The sequence below is a fragment of the Loxodonta africana genome, chromosome 3, assembly GCF_030014295.1.
Source record: "Loxodonta africana isolate mLoxAfr1 chromosome 3, mLoxAfr1.hap2, whole genome shotgun sequence".
Classification (NCBI taxonomy): Eukaryota; Metazoa; Chordata; class Mammalia; order Proboscidea; family Elephantidae; genus Loxodonta; species Loxodonta africana.
This window is the reverse complement of record NC_087344.1, coordinates 129,650,214-129,672,829: the sequence shown is the minus strand read 5'-3', so window position 1 is coordinate 129,672,829 and position 22,616 is coordinate 129,650,214. Positions and strand designations below refer to the sequence as shown.

Below are 22,616 nucleotides of genomic sequence, written 5' to 3'. Positions count from 1 at the left end.
ATTCTCGTTGGCAAGGTTCTTCCTATACCCTGGGATGCCATCTGTCAGCACCATGAACCATCTGTACTCAAGTAGTATTGCTTTGTTATCAACTCTTAATTCACCAGAGGAGACTAAATTTGTAAAACTCACTACAGACTCTAAAGTCCTCTTACTACATTCCTGAGCTCCTGTTTCCACTTAATACTGTTGATACTACCTTTCAGATTCCTGTCCCATTAATTACACACACAGACCTTGAGCAGTCCTGGCTTCCTCCACCTTGGTCAGCTTCAGGATGCTCTTATAAGGCTGCAGTTCAGGGTCCCTCAGGAGCCTGGGGGACCCCTTTCCACCACAGGGACATCACAGTTAGTACATTCACTTTCCCATTCAGGGAGTTAGAAAATCCCATAATTAGGTTTCTGACATTTCTTTTTCCTACCTCAAGCACAGAGAACAGTTGTGAAAGCACTATACCTTTTCCCTTGCCCCAGGTAATGCCTAAGAAGCCTGCCTCTTCTGAATCACTTTGTTCTGAAGCAGTTAGCTCAGTCTAAGGCTGATAATTGAGAAAACTGGCCTTGCTATCAGACAGTGAATTGGAATCCTGATTCTCCTACTTGGCAGGTGAGTGACCTTGGACAAACCATGCTCCCTAAGGCTCAGTTTCCTCATATGTAAAGTGAGGATAATAAAACCTACCTCAAAGGACTGCTATAGTGATTAAATTGTGATAGGAGATAAAATGTGCTTCGATCAGTGTGGTTGCAAAATAAATTTCTAGTGATTTTTTCCAGACAGTTGTGCACTTGGGAGATCTAGCCACTCTCCCAAGTTCTCCCTATGGGTAAATGGGAATATCTCCTCAACTATCTTTGGGGTGCCTTGTCCCATAAACACAAAGCCCTCTAATACCGTACTCTCCAAACCAGCCAGTCTTCTCAGGAAGATGGAGGGAACGATCCCTTCTATTAGACTTCCCCATCAGCCCCAACAATGCCCTAGTTTTTTTTTCTTTCTTTAATTGTGCTTTAAGTAAAAGTTTACAATTCAAGTCAGTTTCTCATACAAAAACTTATACACACATTGTTATGTGACCCTAGTTGCTCTCCCTACAATGTGACAGCTCACTTCTCTCCACCCTGTATTTTCCATGTCCATTCAACAGCTCCTATCTCCCTGTGCCTTCTCATCTTGCCTCCAGAAGGGAGCTGCCCACGTACTCTCATATGTCTACTTGAGTTAAAGCACACTCCTCACCAGTATCATTTTATGTTTTATAGTCCAGTCTAATCTTTGCCTGAAGAGTTGGCTTCAGGGATGGTTTTAGTTTTTGACTAACAGAGAGTCCGAGGACCATGTCCTCTGGGGTCCCTCCAGTCTCAGTCAGACCATTAAGTCTGGTCTTTTTACTAGAATTTGAGTTCTACATCCCACTTTTCTCCTGCTCCATCGGGGATTCCCTTTTGTGTTCCTTGTCAGAACAATGCCCTAGTCTAGAGAGCACACTTGTGAATGTCCTCAGAGCATTTTCTCAGGCTGGAGCTCACAATCCTGCACCCTCCTGGTCCTTCTTTCCTAGGCTGGGAGCCACTCCTAGGGGCAGAACCACCTGGAGTCTTCACAAGATCCCTGAGTTTAAATCTGAATTTTACTGCATATTGTCTTGCCAATGAAATCCAGGAGTGTCTCAGAGCTGGCCACTTTTTTCCTTCAGCTCTTTACAGGAAATTTATAATTCAAATCACCTTGAATACAATTTACTACTCAACACAACAGGAGTTTTGGAAGAAATCATTAAGCAATGGTTTAAACTTAACCTATTAAATCCTTCCACTCAGCTTAAATATACTTCTTTCTTGTTATCTTGGAGCCCTGGTAATGCAATGGTTAAGCACTCAGCTGCTAACAGAAAGGTTGGAGGTTCGAACCCACCAGCCACTCCAGAGGAGAAAAGACCCGGCAATCTACTCCTGTAAAGATTACAGCCTAAGAAGCCCTATGGGGCAGTTCTACTCTTTCCTATAAGGTCACTATGAGTTGGAATCGACAGCATACAACAAGAATATGTTATCTCTTAGAAATGGTTTCTTCTTTCCTCCCTCTGCATTTTTGTAATGACTATTTTTAGTGAGTGTTTATTAATTGTTCCAAAGTTATACAGCTAATAATTGTCAAATCTAGAATTCTACCTGCCAAAAAGATGCCAAGCATCCTCATTCTTAACCACAACAAGCTGCCTTATATTTGTGGCACCTAAACTGTATGAATCACAGTCTATTTATCAGATGGCTTGTATTTCATAGTAGGTCGCGGGAAGGTGCACCTAGAAGCTGAGGGGGACATGGAGGGTGCTCTAGGGGGTAGGGAGGAGATGGAATTATTATCAGGTAGAGAACAAATAGGGCTATTTTCTTGAAAATACACCCAACTTTCGTTACAGTCTGACCCTGTGATTTAGCAGAAGGGGGAAGGGCATTTGCCAATGTAGGAAATGTGGCACGTTAGAAAGAAAGCAGGATTGGAAACTGCAAGACCTACACAAATTAGCTCCGTGATTAAGTACATGATATTTCAGATGTGGAAACCCTGGTGGCATAGTGGTTAAGTGCTACGGCTGCTACCCAAGAGATCAGCAGTTCGAATCCGCCAAGCACTCCTTGGAAACTCTATGGGGCCGTTCTACTCTGTCCTGTAGGGTCGCTATGAGTCGGAATCAACTCGATGGCAGTGGGTTTGGCTTTTGGGTTTTTATTTCAGATGTGGCCACACTGAAAAAGATAATTTGACTTGGGAACATTGAGACATGACCTGAGAAGCAAAATCTTAAACTTTGAACTTTTAAAAATTCCTAAAGTTCTCATTCTATCCCTGAGTTCCTCCCAGTCCCTGATCCTCATTCCATCGCCCATTCCCACTTCCAGCACACATTAGACACTGAACACTTTAGCTGAGTAAATGAATAAGTAGATGAATGTCAAGGGTGGGAGGAGGTCTAGGCTGGAGGTGCCAGAAATGAGATGATGGTCAAGAACAGGGAAAGGGGCAGATATATGGTAAGGGTCACAAAAGAAGGCTCGAGAATCAGAGGTGTCTGCCACTACTAACATTTGGTAATCAAAAGCCATGATAACAGGAGTAAATGTGGCAAAACATCAATATTTATTTTAAATCTTGGTAGTGAACAGAGTGTGATAATCTTTATGCTGTTCTGTGTGTTTGAAATATTCCATTTACAAAAGAATATAACAGCAACTTCAGAGTGGTTGGATCAAAATGGCATGTCAAATGACAGCATTCAAAATTATTTGCTTTGATAAGTTACCAATCTCCTCCTTCATGAGGTATGGTTATGGTGAAACCATTCATTCCCACATGCAAATTGTTATATCCTCAACCAATGCAATCTTTTTGGAGAAAACCTGTGGAAATACATCATGAAAAGCCATAAAATATTCACTTCCTTGGGCTGAGAATATTCCCTGAGCTATTCTCTGCTCCTGTGAATTTATGCAAATGAAATGCTAATTAAAAAGAAGAAAGTATAGAGAATATGTGGTAAAAAAAATATTTTTGGACAAATTTTTTTTCTTTTCACATATTTCGTTTGGGTCAAGAAAAGAATATGTAGGAGAGGGATAATTATTTTAACATAAACAGTAAAATGAATGAAAGTGGAAAGTTTGCCTATATTAAAGTAAGTTAAATTCATGTATCTTCATATAATTAAATCATGTAAGTAAGAACTAACAGTTTTAAATACATTTCCATTGTTTTACTGGGGACTTACTCTAAACTTAAATGCAAGTGAACAAAAGCATTAGGAATATACAACATTTAGGCTGCTTCTCTGGGGTTATTACCTATCAAAAGAGCTCAGTGAGCAGTTACACACCTGTGATGGCTAAGACTGTGTGTCACCTTGGCTGCGTCATGATTGTCTCAGTGTTTATATGTGATCACTTCCATGATGGGATCTGCTGTGAGTAGCCAATCAGTTAAAAGGGAGTGTCCTTGGGTGTGTGGCCTGCATCCGAATATAAGCATACGTTCTGGTTTTTGCCTGCTCTGGGTCCTGCAGCTGGCTCCAGTTCATCTGAGCTCCAGTTTTTGGGACTTGAGCTAGCAGGTTATCTGCTGAGATTCAGCAGTCTTCACAGACTGTGAGCAAGAGCCCTGCTCTCCAACCTGCCGACCTTGGGTTCACCAGCCCCTGCAGCTAAATGAATGAGGACAAGCCTCTATCCTGATCCACAGACTTGGAATGTTCCAGTCTCTACAACCACATGAACCGTTTCTTTGATATAAATCTCTCTCTATATATATTTATATGTTTACCGGTTTTACTTCTCTAGAGAACCCAGCCTAAGACGCTACCAATAAAATAGTCTGACATGTCCTCCAAATTTAACATAGTAGGAACTTTTCGAGTAAATCGTTACATTTTGTTTCTTTTGTTTGTGACTATGCTTTTAAAGATGTGTTTAACTGTCACATTAAGGAAAAAAAAGTTCATATACAATACAAAAAAAAAGAAAATACCACCCTAAACCCCACAACACACGGAACCAAGTATATATGGTCAGAGATTCCATAAATTATTTGAAGATGCATTTTCTTTCCTACAAATTTTTAGTATCTAAAATGCGCTTTTGAGAGGCCACCGGTCAATATACACACGCTTAAAATAAACCATAGTATTCTATTAGTAAGAACTCCTATAGTAAGGGCGATTCAAATTGTATTTAGCAAATTAGTAACTTAAATGCTTCAACAAAGTATAGACAGTACATCTTCTCACTTCTCACCTTCATACGGTATTTTCTTTTTTGGGTGTTCATACCTTTTAAGATATAAAAACAGCCAAATATTTAAGCAATATGCACATTTAAATTTTTTGGTGGTGGTTTGTACTTTAAAAGAAACAGCTGCCTCGAGGTCTGGCGGAAACAATTTCAGGAACTAGCACGTAACAAAAACCAAGAGAAAAATTAGAAGCACATTCAAAATACTGATTTACTTTGGTAGCAAATGGTTGTTCTTTGAAGACAAGTGAAGGTAGACAAGACCCATTAAGGTGAAGTGAGCCATTACAAAAATTCAACATTTTACATAAAATTTCAAAAAAAGGCTACTTTTAAAGAGCTAAGCATTTGTATCTACTGATAGCAAGGCAAAAACTACTTTATGACTTGAAACAAAACAAATGCCCATGAGAAAAACAGCTGTATCTAATTTTATCTAAATTTATTTTCAGTCAATAGTCCAGTAACATTTTTCTTCCCAATATGATACTCCCTTTCTATAAGGCTGTTCCCAGGAGCCATACAGGTCATATAATGGGGGAGTTAAGCTAGAGGGTAGTTGCTGGCATTTTGAACCAGTTTAAATAGACAGGAACTTTTGCTTCCCTCTCAATGTACTGATAGTTGTGTTTAAAAAAAATATGCAAATCTTAAAAAGGTATCATTTCTGATTTATTATCTGTAACATTTGGAAACTAATCATATGAAACTACAAAATTAGCAAATGTCTTGAAATCTGTACATAAAACATAAATTACCTCTAATTTCAAACTCTCATTTAATATATCAATCTTAAAAAAAAAAAAAAAGTGGCTCCAAAGATAGTTTTATACCATTCTTTAAAAAAGGAAACTGTTCATTTTAACTTTACACCCTCCCCACACCCCAATCACAAAACACATCATTTTATTGTATTGGTCATGGACATTTCCAAGATGAGATTTTATATTTCACTCCCATAGCTTCTGGTTATCCGAAAACCCATGCTTTCCTTTGTTGAAGGAGTTTGGTCCTGCTGATGTTGGTGTATCCATTCCAATTTTCTTCATCCTCAACTTTGCTTCTGGAGGCATTTCCTCTGGTTCACTACCTTCGTCTTCATTAAAAGCTGCTGCTATTGAAAGGTTTTCGGAGCAAGAGTTGGAACTGTTTCTTAAGGCTTACTTGATCCAAGTTTGATGGATATGGCTGATGCTTTCTTTGTCATCTGACTACCTATGGCAAATCCAAACTTGGAGATCTTTGTAGGCTTTGTTTGGGAAATCTCCAGCTTCTTCTTCAGCTGATTGTTTCTCAGCGCTGTGACCCGAAATTTCCCCTCCATTACTCTGACGGATCCAGCTCATTGCGGATTCTCCCGCTTCTCCTCTCCCACCTTCCTGTCTGCCTGGACAAATTTTTTATAGCAATGATAATTTGGGACCAGCATTAAGGTAACAATGGGGAAGTGTATACCATTGCTCCCACTCTGATCACGACACCCTCATGTTTGCCTGGATCACTGCAGGAGCATTTAGCTTGTCTCTCTGCTTCTGTCCTTGATCCTACAGTCTACTCAGCAGGCAGACTGATCCCTTCAGAATGAAATCAAGTCGCTTCCCACCTTCTTTTCAGAATGTTCTCGCCATTCACACTGCTACCACACTGGTCTGAGCCACCACCTTATGGGACCTGGGTTATGGCAATAGGCCTTAACTGGCCTCCCTTCTTCCACCTTCCACTTGATTAACACAACAGTGAAAGTGTTCCTTTTCAAATCCTCTGCTCAGAGCCCTCCAGTGGCTTCTCGTCTGACTCAGAGTAAACCCATATGACTCAGAGCAAAATCAGAGTAAATTCTCACAAAGCCATATAGGGACCTCACCTCCTTCTCTGCACCCCTAACTCACTCCATCCCAGCCACAATGGAGCCTCTTCCTTGGCTGTTCACTCTACTCATAAGGTTTTCTCCAGATGCCCAAATGGCTTACTCTTTCATGTCGTAAATCAAATCTCACCGTCTCAGTGAGGTCTTCATTGACCACCCTATTTTAAATTTTACCCTCCCACTCCATACAGCCTTTTCCTGATTCTCTGCTTTATTTTTTCTCTTAGCACTCATCATCTAATATTCTAAAGGAGCAGTGGTAGCACAGTGGTTAAGCGCTGGGCTTCTAACCAAAAGGTTGGCTGCTCAATCCCACCAGCTGCTCCATGGGAAAAAGATGTGGCAGTCTGCTTCTGTAAAGATTCCAAACCAAAACCAAACCCATTGCCATGGAGTTGATTCTGACTCATACCAACCCTACAGAACTGCCCCATACGATTTCCTAGGCTGTAATCTTTACAGAAGCAGACTGCCACATCTTTCTCCTATGGAGTGGCTGGTGAATTTGAACCACCCACCCAAGCACATTTATTGCACTACCTAAGGACTCTGTTGCTTTGTATAAACCTCTGTTATTAGAACACCATTCTGGGAATAGTTGTCCTGGACTATTAGAGCAGAATAGGACAGAGACTGAGGGGGGAAATCAGTATCCCCCAATAAAATGGGAGAACTCTTACAGAAGGAGATGCCTGGAATATATTAGTAAGGACTCAATAAATGTTTGAGTAATAGAAGATAATACTAATAAATTGAGTGCTTACGTGTGCAAGGTACATCTAAGAGCCTTACTTATACCCAGGGCTTTGAACCGGTTCTTCACTGCTCAATCATGGCAGAAGGCGGCACATGGGAACAGACCAAATTCTTAAAAATTGGGTAAACCAAAATGGGAAAAATTACAAATTTAAGCCCTGCTAGAAACTTAATCTCCCTCTTAAGAAAACAGGGGCAGCATATGTGTTGCACAGCAACCCCATCTCTTGCCCTTCAGATTTTTGCGCAGTCATAATAGTGCTGCCCCGCTCAAAGATGGCAGCCAACCACACTGCCTTGAACTGTGTGTCGCTCTCTTCAGTCCTAGTAATAACTCCATTTCACACATTATGCTCCTGAAAGGGCTCACTACACCTCTACCAAGTGTCCCATTCCAGGGCTTTGACCCATAATTCTTCCCATTGTGGTTATGGTTCCGAATCACTCAAAATTTAAAAATTCAAGTCTGTTCCCATTTTGCTTCATTAGCCATGACAGAACCAGTTAGAACCAGTTTGAAGCCTTTCCTATATCATTTAATTCTCACAGCAGCCCTATGAGGCAGGTATATCTCCGTTCAACAGATTAATCTACGAAGAAAAATGTTTATGAATAGCGACTAAAAAAGTATGTCAACGTTAAATTGCGTGTTTAAGTGGCGGGACTGCAGATGGTGGTTTTTCTCTTTCAAATATTTAATATAGCATTTATGCTGTGTGTGTGTATGTTGCCAGGTAATTAAAAAACTTAGGCGGGCAAACCCAGCAACCGGAAATTGTATGACGGAGTCTGGGAAAAGGGGAGGTACCCAAAAGTACAGCCGACACTGCACCGGACTCCTGCAAAACTGGCAGTTCGTGAAGGTGCGGCATGCCGGTCGGCTGAGCAGCGATGTGCTCCACCCCCGGAAACGATTCCTTATAGGAAGGCCAACCCGCGGCCACATGCAAACGACCTGCGGAGGCGTGGTCTGAGGTGACGCCTGTTGAAGGCGGAGCTACTATTGAAAGGCTCCAGCCAGGGGGCGGGAACAGGAGTGGTCCGCAGCCTGCGACTGATTGGCTGCAGCGGTAACGGGGCGGGCTCTACCGAAGGACCAGCCTCACCGAGGTGCCTGCGCTGAAGCCTCCCAGAGAGCAAAGGAACTCGGCTCCCACCTTGGCGTTGCGACGCGTTGGAGTCTGAAGCGCCGTCGGCCTCAGAGGCGGAGCCGGAAAGCGCTACGTTCGACCCCCGAGCCGCTTTGTTTTCGAAGAGGGGAGCCCTTCCTCATCCGCTCTGCGTCCCTTTCTTTCCCCCTGACCCGGAGGCCAAATCCCCCAGGCTGGGCGGGGTGGCGCGGCCCAAGCTCCAGACCCGGAAGAAACGCCATCTCCTGCCTTTGCTATGGAGTCCACCGCGCCGTCCCTCACCGAGGAGGACCTGACTGAAGTGAAGAAGGACGTGAGTAGCACCACCTTGTCCGGCCGCTGCCGGGGGTGGGCGGGGGCGGGTTGTGACCCCTCGGGAGAGGGAAACGGAAACCCAAGTCCGAGAACGAGGTGGAGCCTCCGGGTTGGAGGAGCGGAAAGTCTGATCACTGGAGGACCGCGCGGAGGCTTGCATCCGAGGGACTTTGGTGAACGTGATCCCTCGGGAGCTGTTAATCTACTTTTAAAAATCACTAAACACGGGACTTGAGTTTCTCAAACTTTGTTCGGGGGAGCGTTTCTTCGCGGTCAGCTTCTGGCCCACTCCTCACCCATTCCCACTCAGTTATCCCCTCTCTGCACTCTTGGAGCTGCGTTGTTAGCATCGATGGCTCAGGTTCATCCCTGAGTCAGACTGAGGCTGCTCTCCCAGCCAAGAGCAAAAGCTTGACCACATAACAGATCCCAAGCAGTGGAGCGAACATGTGAAACTCTTGTAAAGGGACTGGGGGAAGCTCAACAGCTGAAAGCACAAACTGGAATTCCCCTAGTAAGCGAACGCCCACATATTTAAATTGGGGGTGGGATTGAGTACTTGCAGCTGAGAATTAATTTACAGGTAGATGTTGGAAATATTCACTAGTTAAATTATGCTCTTCTGCATCGTAGCTCCCGAATTGCACAAGCCTTAATATTGATTTATAAAGCATGGCTTTGTTGACGTATGATTTGTTTCTCTTTTTCCTTTAATTTTAGTTACTTGTTTTGCCATGTGAGACATATGAGTACCACTAAAATACTTTATATTAATTCATATGAAAAACAAACTTATCATGAAGTGTGTTTTGACTTGCCATTGCAGTACTTAAAAAATAATCTTTGGGAGTTGGAAAACACAGGAGCTTTTTTAATGTTCATCAGCTTCAACTATCTCCCTTTTCCCTTCCCTGTAGGTGTTATTACACTGTACTGGTAATTACAACTGGTATGACTCATTAACAAAAGGAAGCTGGACATTAAACTGTATGACTGGAACTCGTGCCTTAGTTTCCTCATTCAGCAGATATTTATGGAGCACTTAGGATGTGCAAAGTACTGTTTTAGCCCTGGAAGGATACAGAAATGAAGGTCAAGTTCCTGCATTACAGTCTAGTTGAGATAAGGCTGGGACACTGATGACAACTGTAGAATAAATGAGAGTCCTGGTGGCACAGTGGTTGAGAGCTTGGTTGCTAACCACAAGGTTGGCAGTTCAAATCCACCAGCTGCTCCTTCAAAACCCTATGGGGCAGTTCTACTCTGTCCTTTAAGGTCGCTGTGAGTTGGAATTGACTCAACAGCAACGGGTATAGAATAAATGAATGTCGTCTTAGTCAAGAAAAACCTCTTCAAGAGCTAGACTTCCTATGTTCCAGATGCTGTGCCACACAATTTCCAGAGCTCCCATTTAATCTTTATAACAACTTCTAAGGGAGATAATTGTTATTCCCATTTTATACGTGATGAAACAGGCTCTAAGAGGTTACAGGTAGGAGGATATGAGACCTGTACACAAATACACATGAGAAGAGTGGCATCCAAGCTTTTGTTTTCTGTGTTCATTCATTGATGTTATCCATCTCCATTATTTCAGCTTACATCTGTATCAGAAACTCATAACCCTGGTGAAACCATGGATGGGTTTTGCAAAGTCTATGGAAAAAAATGCGTGTGTGCACATTTTTTTTTGTAGAGATTTTTTTCTGTAATATTTTTAAATGGGGTTTATGACCTTAAAAGTTTTATAATTACCATCTACATATTTGGGCTTGCTTCCCTTTCACCTCTAGACCCGTATTATCAAATATCTACTGGAATCTCCTTTTATATTCTGCATATTTCTAACTTGGTCTAAAATAGGACTTTATATCATTGTTCCTCCAAAGCTGCTTGCTGTTTCTGCTGTATCCTCTGTCTTCATGAATGGCGTACCCATCCATCCTCCTGGAAACTCCCACTTGTTTCATTATACTCCCTCCACCCCAATCTAGTTGTTTACCTCATCTTTTTGGTTGAATTTAGCTCAGTTTAATAAATATGAATTACATGTTACTTGTGAGGCTCATAACATAGTTGGTTCTGACAGTTCAAAAATAAAAACCAAGACACACTCCTGTTTCGACAGAGAGTTCAGTTTCTTGGGGCAACGAAGAGAGATATAATACAACAGGTGCAATGAATTTTGCATTCATCTAAAATTCTGTCTACTTGGCACTCTGCTAAGTGCATGGTATACGGTGTTGAATAAAACATACCTGGTTCTTGTGTGGTTCAAACTTATAGGTCATTAGGATTAAAAACAAATATATGTATAATTACAAATTACTATGAGTACTATGAAGGAGACAAGTGCTGAGATAATAACCAGGGAAGTGTACCTGAGATAGAATGATCAGAGAAAGTTACACTTAAAGTGATTCCTGAAGGATGTAACACTGCTGAGGGAAGAGCATTCTAGGCAGAATAGAATTTACAAAGGACCTAAAATAGGCAAGAGCTTGGTGACTTCAGCAAATTGGGAGAAGGCAGAGGGTAGCCTGAAGTGAAGTTAGGAAGGCGAGCATGAACGAAGTCATGAAGAACTTTAAAGATGATAGGTAGTAAAGGATTTGGGTTTTTCCCAAGTGTCTTAGAAACCCTGATGGCATAGTGGTTAAGTGCTAGGGCTGCTAACCAAAGGGTCAGCAGTTTGAATCCGCCAGGCGCTCCTTGAAAACTCTATGGGGCAGTTCTACCCTGTCCTATAGGGTCGCTATAAGTCGGATTCGACTCGACGGCACTGGGTTTGGTTTTTTTTTTTTGTTTGTTTGTTTTCTTAGTTATCTAGTGCTGCTATAACAGAAGTGCTACAAGTGAATGGCAAACAAGTTTGTTCTTTTACAGTCTTAAGGTAGAAGTCCAAATTCAGGGCACCAGTTCCAGGGGAAGCCTTTTTCTCTCCGTTAGCTCTGGAGGAAGGTCCTTGTCATCAGTCCAAATTCAGGGCATCAGCTCCAGGGGAAGCCTTTTTCTCTCTGTTAGCTCTGGAGGAAGGTCCTTGTCATCAGTCGTCCCCAGGACTAGAAGCTTGTCAGTGCAGGGACCCCGATCCAAAGGACACGCTCTTCTCCTGGCTCTTGTTTCTTGGTGGTATGCGGTCCCCATGTCTCTCTGCTCACTTCTCTCTTTTATGTCACAAAAGAGATTGACTTAAGACACAACCTAATCTTGTATATTGAGTTCTGCCTCATTAACATAATTGCCCCTAGTCCCACCTCTTTAACATCATAGAGGTTGGATTTACAACACACAGGAAAATCACATCAGATGCCAAATGGTGGAATCACACAATATTGGGAACCATGGACTAGCCAAGTTGACACACATTTTGGGGGGGACACAATTCAATCCGTGATACCAAGTATAGTGGGGACCTATTGAAGGATTTTATATTTTTTAAAGATCCCTCTGCCTATGTCATCAACTGATGGGAGCAGTAGTGAGAACAGGGAAACCAGTAAGGAGACTCTTTTATATAGATGAGACATGATTTGGACCAGAGTGAGGGCAGTGGGGATGGATGGAGCAGGAGAGTCCCAGATGCATTTTTGAAGTAGAAATGATAGGACTTGGTGATTGACTAAATTGTGGGAGTTGAGGAAGAATGGAATTAGATTAGTAAGTGGAAATGTCAAATCACAGATTAGATGTACAAGTCAAGTTCAGTGAGGAAAGGAGATTATAGAAGAGTTTTAGTAAGTGATTGAGAAGAAACAGCCACAGAGATGTAAAGAAAGCCAGGAGAGTGTGATATTCATATAGGCAAAAAAAAAAAAAAAAGTGTTTCAAAGAGGGAGTGATCAACTGTGCCCTTAGCTGCTGAGAAGTGGAGTAACATGAGAATGGAAAAGTATCAGATTTGGCAATAAGGAGGTCATTGGTGACTTCGAGAAGAGTAGTGGGGCAAAATGGAAGCGCCTGGAAATGAAGTGAAGGACAGGGAGTCTTACTATATATAGACAAGTGAAACAGTAGATGTACGTACAGGGTGCTGCAGAGACAGAAGGGAGAGGTGCCTAACTCATCCTGTGGAGGTTAGATAAAGCTTCCTGGAGGAGATGACCACTGAGTTGAATCTTAAAGGATGAATATGGTGTTGGGATCTGAGAAAAAGAAGAGGCAAAGGTAACAACATAAAGAGATACAGAGTAACAAACCACAGTTCTAAGACAGACAGAGATGGTGATAGATTAAGTCCGGGAGGTAGGCAAAGCCATATTATGCAGAGTTTTCTCAGCCATAATAAAAGAGCTATTATTAATTGAACATGTACTTTGTACCAGAGACTGGCCAGACCTTTTATATGCATTGTTCCATTTAATTTTCCTCGAGTTCCCATGATGTAAATACTTATCGTCACTTTATCAATAAGGAATCTGATGCTTACAGAGGTTAAATAACTTGTCCCAGTTCTCACAGGAGTATGTGGCATATTCAGAATTTGAACTGAGGTTGGTCTGACTCCAGAGCAACATTCTTAATTTCTCTACTTTTCTGCCACAGTTGAGGAACACTTTTCTTTACGTCAGGGCTTATCTCCTCCAGGAACACAGTGTTGTAACTTTTGTTTTCATCAATTAACAACATTTCAATATTAGGACAGCTCATATAACACTCCACATATCCAGTTTCTCTTAAGAAAAAAAATTGGAAGATCTGGTAGATGTGTGAAGGAGAAATTTGAGGGGAGGACAGAGACATAGGAAGTATTGTTAGGAGTCAGTTGGTAATAGTCCACACAAGATATCATGGGTACCTAAACTGTTATAGCTGTTGTCAAGTCGGCCCCTAGCTCATGGCAATCTCATTCACAACAGAGTGAAACTGTGTTCCTGTGCTATCCCCACAATCAGTTGTGGACCGGACCTTGTGATCCATAGGGTTTTCATTGGCTAGTTTTCAGAAGTAGATTGCCAGGCCTTTCTTTCTAGTCCATTCTCATCTGGAATCTCCACTGAAACCTATTCAGCATCATGGCAACATGCAAGCCTCCACTGACAGGTGGTGGCTGCACATGAACTGTGTTGGCTGGGAATCAAACCTCGGTCTCCCGCATGAAGGGAAGAACTCTACCACTGAACCACCAGTGCCCTCGTACCTAAGCTAGGGCAATACTAATAATAGAGATGAAGCAAAGGGACAGATTAGATAAGTATGAAGGATAGATTGGAAAGACTTGGTGGGTGGATGATCAGATGTGGCACGTGAATGAAAAAAAAAGGAGGAATCAAGCGTGAAGTCTAGGTTTATAACGTGGGTAGATGGATGGTCGTGCTTGCTCCCAAGTGAGGTGAGACTATTGAAGGAGAAACATAGGGGACAATAACAAGTTTGGTTTTGGACATGTTAAATTTGAAGTACCATTGACAGCCTAGGTGGAGAAGGCCATCAGTCTTGACTATAGGCATAAATTTGGTAATCATCAGCATATAGATGGTAAACAATGAGCAGAGGTTTTACAGAGTTAATCTTTTAAATCTAGTCCTCGCTGTCCATTCCCACAGCTTAAATTCATGCAACAATCTTTTAATTGGTCTTCTTTGACCCCAGTTTTTGCTCCCTCCAGTCCCTTGCAAAAGTTATCTTAGTGCCTCTTGTTTATAAACCTTTAATGACCCCCTTTTGGCTATAGGAAAATGTATGTTCCTCAGCATGTTGTAAAAAATCCTTCTGTGATCCAACTCATTTTCCTTCCTAGCTTCATCTCTTATCATTTTGTCACATGCAGCCTGTGTTCTAACTACCCCAGCTTCTCAGTATTTCTATACTAGACACCTTCATGTCTGTAGTTCAAGGGTAACCTCTGTAAATTTCCCAGACCCTGGAGGTAAAGTTAGTTGCTCACTCTGCTTCTCCAATACTTGATCTATAGTCTTTTTTTCTAGATCATACCATGTTGTTGTCTAGTAACTCTTGGCTTAGACACATGTGATATATATTCCCTGACTAGACCACGTACTGTTTGCGTGCAGGATTAAAGTCATGTTCATCTTTGTATACCTGGTGCTCAGCACTTGGCGTTTTGGATTTATCAATACATAAAATATTTGTTAAGTGAATAAATGGATATGAGAGTTCAGTGTACCAAGAAAACAGCCTACAGGATCGTTTCACCTGGCATACTTTCTGGCTGCCACATACTAACCAGTTGCTATTGAGTCGATTGCGGCTCACAGGACTCTTATGTTTCAGAGTTAAACTGCACTCTGTAGGGTTTTCATGAGTGTGACCTTTCAGAAAGAGATCACCAGGCCTTTCGTCCGAGGTGTCTCTGGGTGGGTTCAAACTGCCAGCCTTTCAGTTAGTATCCCAGCACTTAAACTTTTGCGCCACCCATAGGCTCCTTACCACATACTAGGGTTCTTCTAAGATCTTTATTGCCTTTAGCTTGTCATTATAAATGTGAGTCAAATTAATCATCTTTGACGTCATCGCTAACATTATTTACTGTATACCATGCGAGCACATTTCTAGCACTTTGCATGTATCCATTCCTCGTAACAAGGAGCCTTGGTGGCACAGTGTTAAACACTCGGCTGCTAACTGAAATGTCAGCAGTCTAAACCCATGAGTCTTTCCACAGGAGAAAGATGTGGCAGTCTGCTTCCATAAAGATTATAGCCTTGGAAACCCTATGGGGCAGTTCTGCTCTATCCTGTAGGGTCACTGTGAGTCATAATCGACTCAAGGCACCTAACAACAACAGCAGCCACTTCTCAGGTTGAGGCCTGTTTTCTGTGGTTTCTTTCATTTCTTCAGCTTCTTTTAACATTCATTATTCCTTTAGGTTTCACACGCACACACACACACTCTTCTACTTCCTTTACACCAATATTGACTCATTGAGTTAGCATGTAGTCTTTCCAACTGATCCCTTTTAGTTTTTGTTTTTTTTTTAATGGTTTTACTCCAGGAAAGTGGAATAATAAACTTCAAGAACTCTTACTAAGTTATACTCCCTAGTCCTAAATAATCTGGACTCCTTACTAAATGATAACTAAAAAGTGTAGTAGCCTTTTGTCTCATCTTTACCCCTGAAGAAGGTCCTCAGCAGACCTCCGTATTTCCATAGACCCAGAGTCTCTAGATTCAGTTGGCCCCTTGTCATAATAGCCTGGTGAATTTCAGGTAGGACTGGAGCTGTGAGGAATGTCTAGTCCGGGACCTACTTGTGTCTACCAGGATCTTCATCCTAATTAGCATGCGTTTCACTAGGCCTGAGCCACCTGCCCTCAGGACATTTTCTTGCACCATTTAGAGATGTCTAAGCAATCACCTGTGTAATTTTCTTAGTTTGTAAAAACTAACATTGAAGCATAATTTATGTCTTTTTAGGCTTTAGAAAATTTGCGTGTATACCTGTGTGAAAAAATCATAGCTGAGAGACATTTTGATCATCTACGTGCAAAAAAGATACTCAGTAGAGAAGACACTGAAGAAATTTCTTGCCGAACATCGAGTAGAAAAAGGGCTGGAAAATTGTTAGACTACTTACAAGAAAACCCCAAAGGACTGGATACCCTGGTTGAATCTATTCGACGAGAAAAAACACAGAACTTCCTGATACAGAAGATTACAGATGAAGTACTGAAACTTAGAAATATAAAACTAGAACATCTGAAAGGTAAGATATCTTAAATATTCAAGAGTTAATTTAAATTTAGCAATGCTTTTAAAATAAAATACAAAACAAAACCAATAAACCCAGAACTTATCATTTGCTTTTATTCAAAACATTAAGCTTCAGAATTCCATTGGATTTGCATTTTTTACCTTATCAGGATCCCTGGTGGCACAACGGTTAAATGCTCAGCTGCGGACGAAAAGATTGTTGGTTTAAACCCACCAGTGGCTCCACAAGAGAAAAGACCTGGCCATCTGCTCCCATGTAAAGATTACAGTATAGGAAGCCCTGTGGGGCAGTTCTACTCTGTGTAGGGTCGCTGTGAGTCAGAATCAACAGCACACAGCAACAACATCATTACATTGGAATAGTGGAATACCACTCAGTAGCCTATATTTATTTAACACCATTTATAAAAAACTTATGATAATGAAGTACCAGTATGCAAAAGTGTTTCTAAAGTCAGCAGGATGTAAAATTTGATCTATTCAAAAGTAACCGCTGAAAATACTGTACATCACACATAAAGAACGGTATATAGACAAAGTATTTTAGTAAGCCCAGCTCTGCTTCTTCTCCCACTGGCACAAGATGAAGTATTTGGCTTATGTATATAGCAATCATTTACATAAAATATACATGATTTTAGATACTAGAATCCTACTTGGTCTGGCCAGGTGTGCACACGGAGAGGCTTGGAACTGAGACTGATTCAGGGAGTAGCAAATGCACCTGTCCCATATCACCCTCGCTACAGCACACACTGATTGGAATGCTGTGTAGAATTGCCTGCACAATTTAAATTCATTCTTTGTCTCTGGAGAACACATAAGTTAAATGTGTGATATAGCTTTACTCCAGCTGTTCTAGGCACTGTGGATTCAGAAATGTGTAATTTAGGGCTGTGCCATTAAGGAACTCACAGTCTATAAGTACAGGTAGTCCCCAAGTTGCAAAGGTGTTCCATTCTGACATCTCTCTGTAAGTCGATTCTGACATAAGTCGAATACCTCATTTTTTTCCTGATTTTTGTTATTATTGCCTTTTATGATTAGTATTATTACAAATCCAATATTTACTTGTCTTTGGGGGTTGGAAACATTATATATAAACTTACAGATATGTTTTAATACATACATAACATACATAAAAAAAATACACAAATCATAAAAATGTTTTCCGGCAGTGAAGAGTTGGACGACGGCATTTTGTCAGTTGTGGTAAAAGTTCCATTTGTGGAAGGCTCTGGATCATCTGGGTTATCTTTGGGAATGGGGATGGTATCTCTAGTTATAAAATTTTCAGTTCAGTTGTTGTATGTCATTAGAGTTGAACATTACCCGACTTTATATCTGTTAAGACTCCCTTCACCGACACCGACTTCATTGTAGACCAAGCCATAGCCTGCTGTACGGCAGCGTATTGATCAATAAATCATAAAATTGAACATTTGAGAATGATAGCATCAGTAAATTACATGCTACAGCATTGTATATAGTATATGGTGCTAATGATAAGCTTTACAAAAAAGCAGGGGGAGCAGTCGTAAGTGCAGTTCTTTGTAACTTCAATCTGTCAAAGTTGGAGACTCCCTGTACACACTGGGACACATTGGACGTTCCCTTCCTGAGCCATATTTAAGAATACAATTTCTGTAGCGTGGGGCAGAAATGCTGAATATATTGTGAAGTTTAAAGACCAGTGGAAAAAATAATCTATAAATGTATTTTTTAGACTTTACAGGTTTTAAAACATGATGAACAGAAATAGGAATTTGGTTTTTTTTAATTCTTTTATGTTTTACCTAGGATTTGCCAAGTTAGGAGGTTCTGTGCTTATAGAGAGTAAATTGAGTATTTACCAAGCCTAAGAGAAAGATAAATTGTGTTTGTGTTTACTCTTTCAATCATGAGATTAACTGTTGGCTGTTTCCTTTAGGTATGATAAAATTCCTTGAAGGAAACTACTGTCAGTTAAGTAAGTAAAAAAAACTAGGCTGAGAACCAGGCATTATCTATTTAATGTGAAGAGGAAGACCTGAGTTCTAGTTCTCACCTTCCCACAAAGTAGTCCTAGAGTGTTGGGCAGGATTTAATTGTTATGTGCCTCAGTTTTCTCATCTCTAACAGTGAGAAGCTATACCAGATGGCCTGTAAAAATCCCTTCCAGTTCTAACACTCTGTGGTTCAAGAATCAGTAATTGGCATTAGTCAACTCATAGAATGTTTTTTTTTAATGATTTATTTTACTTTTTCTTGTTGTTGAGAATGTATATGGCAGAACATATACCAGCTCATTTATTGACATTGATTACGTTCTTTAGTCACGCAAACATTCTCACCCTCCTTTTCTGAGTTGTTCCTCCCCCATTACCATAAACTCACTGCCCCTAAGGTTCCTGTCATATCTTTTGAGTTGCTGTTATAGATAGTTCTTAAAAGGGCATAAGGCTCAAGGCAGACATTCTTTACTAATTAAGTTAAACTGCTATTTGGTTTTAGGAAGACTTCAGGGGATATTTTTGGTTTAAGGTTTAAAGATTATGTCGGGGCAATATAGTTTCAGGGCAACTTGGAGAATTTTAGTTTGTGCCCTGTTTAAATTTTATTTTTATTGGGTAATATTTTTTGTGCCAGAATTGTGAAAACTATTTCTTATTTTATGACTTTTTTGTTTTTTTAGTTTCTCATACAAATATTTATATATACATTGTTATATGACCCTAGTTGCTCTCCCTATAATGTGACAGCACACTCATCCCTTCCACCCCAGATTTCCCATCCATTCACCCAGCTCCTGTCCCTTTCTGCGTTCTCATCTCGTCTCAGGACAGGAGTGGCCCATTTAGTCTCGTGTATCTGCTTGAGGTAGGAAGCACACTCTTCACGAGTATCATTTTATGTCTTATAAACCAAAACCCAGTGCTGTTGAGTCTATTCCGACTCATAGCGACCCTATAGGACAGAGTAGAACTGCCCCATAGAGTTTCCAAGGAGCGCCTGGCAGATTTGAACTGCTGACCCTTTGGTTAGCAGCTGTAGCACTTAACCACTACGCCACCAGAGTTTCCTTATGTCTCATAGTCCAGTGCAATCCTTGTCTGAAGAGTTGGCTTTGGGCATGGTTTTAGTTTTGGGCTAACAAGAGAGTCCGGGGACCATGTCTTCCAGGGTCCCTCCAATCTCAGTCAGACCATTACCTCTGATCTTTTTAGTAGAAGTGGAGTTCTGCACTCCACTTTTCTCCTGCTCTGTCAGGGACTGTCTGTTATGTTCCCTGTCAGGGTAGTCATTGACGGTAGCCGGGAACCATCTAGTTCTTCTCATCGCTGACTGATGTAGACCTTTTTATGTGGCCCTTTCTGTCTGTTGGGGTCATATTTTCCTTGTGTCTTTGGCATTCTTCAGTCTCCTTTGCTCCAGGTGGATTGGAACCAATTGATGCATCATAGATGGCCCCTTGCTAGCTTTTAAGACCCCAGACACCACTAACCAAAGTGAGATGCAGAACATTTTCTTAATAAACTTTGTTATGCCAGTTGACCTAGGTATGGTCCTCAGACCCCCACCCCTGCTACTCACTCTGTCCCTCAGAGTGTTTGGTTGTATTCAGTTGTATTCAGGAAACTTCTTAGCTTTTGGTTTAGTCCAGTTGTGCTGATTTCCCCCATATTGTGTGTTGTCCTTTCCTTCACCTAAGGTAATTCTTGTTTACTATCTGTAGGGTCGCTATGAGTCAAAATTGACTCAGCAGAAATCAACTCAATGGCAACAGGTTTGGTTTTGGTTTTTATCTAGTTTATCTCCTTCCATCCCCACCCTCGTAACCATGAAAGAATGTTTTCTTCTGTGTTTAAACCTTTCCTTGAGTTCTTACAATAGTGGTCTCATACAATATTTGTCCTTTTGCGACTAATTTCACTCAGCGATGCCTTCCAGATTCATCTATATTATGTTTTATGACAAAGTTTAAGGGCTAATTTATTTTTCCCAGGTCTTTTAGTGTGTAAATTTATAAGCATAGAAATAAAACGTGAATTATATTTAACTTGCCTTTTAGCTTCCTTGAGACTGTTTCCTTATGTAACCCAGAACCCAGTGCCGTCAAGTCGATTCCGACTCATAGCGACCCTATAGGACAGGGTAGAACTGCCCCATAGAGTTTCCAAGGAACGCCTGGTGGATTCGAACTGCCGACCCTTTGGTTAGCAGCCGTAGCACTTAACCGATTTATAAACTCTATTATAATCCATTTCAAATCTTATTTGCTTTTCTGAGCAACCGTGAAGTGTACAATTATTTATATTCTCTACATAAGGAAGATGCTAACCAAAGGAAACTTATGTAGAGAATATAAATAATTGTACACTTCGTGGTTGCTCAGAAAAGCAAATAAGATTTGAAATGGATTATGATAGAGTTTATAAATTGCTATTTAAATCATGGTTGTGTGACTAACTTGAAATCTTTAAAAGTTAACAAAATGAGCATGGACTCTTTTTTTTTTTTAGTTTTCATTTACATCTGAATAATTTTATTTTAGGACTGAAATGTAGCAGCTGTGAGCCTTTTCCAGATGGAGCTACAAACAACCTCTCTAGATCAAATTCAGATGAGAGTAATTTCTCTGAAAAACTTCGAGCATCCACTGTCATATACCATCCAGAAGGAGAATCCAGCACAGCGCCCTTTTTTTCTACTGATTCTTCTGTGAATTTACCTGTTCTAGAAGTAGGCAGAACTGAAAATACTATCTTCTCTTCCACAATGCTTCCTAGACCTGGGGACCCTGGAGCTCCTCCTTTGCCACCAGAGCTGCAGTTAGAAGAAGGAGAAACTTGTGGAAACTCTAGTGAGATGTTTCTTCCGTTAAGATCACGTGCTCTTTCACAGCAATGACAGTTTTCCTGCCTTTTAATTTTCTTAGTAATTACAAAAGATGTTTTATAGGATATGAATTCTTTTTATAAAATCGCTATAATGACAACACTTGGCACTTGTATTTGAAAACAAATACTATGCTAAAAAGTGTAAACATATTATGTACAGAGAATTTTTAGACTAAAGGAAGCACACTTTTAGGATAGCTAAATGTAAATCATGTTGATCATGGACTTTTCAGTATTTTCTGCTTTTGGATATTTCAGTGTTTTGAACATATGTTTTAAAGTTTTTTGTTTTTAGACTAATTTTGATTGGAAACATTTCTCTGTTGAAGGTTAGACTCTTAGATTATTTCTCAGTGCGTTTGTGCTAGAAATTTTCAGGGCCTAATAGGCCTTTCCAGTCGTTTAGCAGTAAAATTTCAGGATTAAGCTGTTCTATCTGCAGCCCTGTGGCACAGTAGTTAAGAGCTCCGCTGCTAACCAAAAGGTCAGCAAATCCACCAGCCGCTCTTTGGAAACCCTGTAGGGCAGTTCTACTCTGTCCTGTAGGGTCGCTATGAGTTAGGATGGACTTGATGGCAGTGGGTTTCCTGTTCGGCAATAAAGCCAATAAGTGGGTAAGCCACCAGTATACCAAAAAGAATAGCTTTCCCACTTGATTGGGTTTCCATGAACTTCCAGAGTCCCCTTCTGATGCTGGAGGAACACCTGATGGAATCTAATCCACTTAAGATCTCAATTTACCCTAATTTATTTATTAACCTTACTAATTAATACTACTTTCTTAGGATTTTTCATATTCTTTACTTTATCATTTTAATTCCTAAAAAACAAAACAAAACAAAATCCTTGGTATAAACCTCCCATTCTTCAAAGATATTTGTTCTGTACTTTTCATTCCTTAATGAGGACCACTGTACAGTTGAAATAACTGGAAAAATTGGTGTGTGCTTGTGATGATTCTGTTTTTAATACTTTTGGAACAAGCAGGTTATTATCAAGGATTTGTCTTTTTGTTGTGTAACAAATTTTGACTAATTGTATTCATTTATAAACTTTATGCTGATTGTTTTCTTTTAAATTTTATTTATACAGCCGTCCCCTGGTATCCACAGGGGATTGGTTCCAGGACCCCCACAGATTCCCGAGGATGCCCAAGTTCCTTATATAAAATGGCCTAGTTTTTTTTTTTTTTTTTTTTTTCCACAGC

General features: G+C 40.7%; 1 protein-coding gene across 2 annotated transcripts; it reads left to right on the top strand.

Annotated features, from left to right (window-relative positions):
* The first annotated feature begins 8,487 nt into the window (after positions 1–8,487).
* Positions 8,488–22,607, top strand: BCL10 (BCL10 immune signaling adaptor). 2 transcript variants are annotated; one of them, XM_010591149.3, is made up of 4 exons: positions 8,488–8,853; positions 16,233–16,521; positions 18,460–18,498; positions 21,064–22,607. In XM_010591149.3, the coding sequence occupies exons 1-4, from the start codon at positions 8,797–8,799 to the stop codon at positions 21,417–21,419; spliced, it is 741 nt and encodes a 246-aa protein (XP_010589451.1). In that variant the 5' UTR covers positions 8,488–8,796; the 3' UTR covers positions 21,420–22,607. The 2 variants fall into 2 exon arrangements, with proteins under 2 accessions (XP_010589451.1, XP_003411257.1); XM_003411209.4 differs by lacking the exon at positions 18,460–18,498 and having other exon boundaries at positions 8,497–8,853; positions 21,064–22,606.
* The last annotated feature ends 9 nt before the right edge of the window (positions 22,608–22,616 follow it).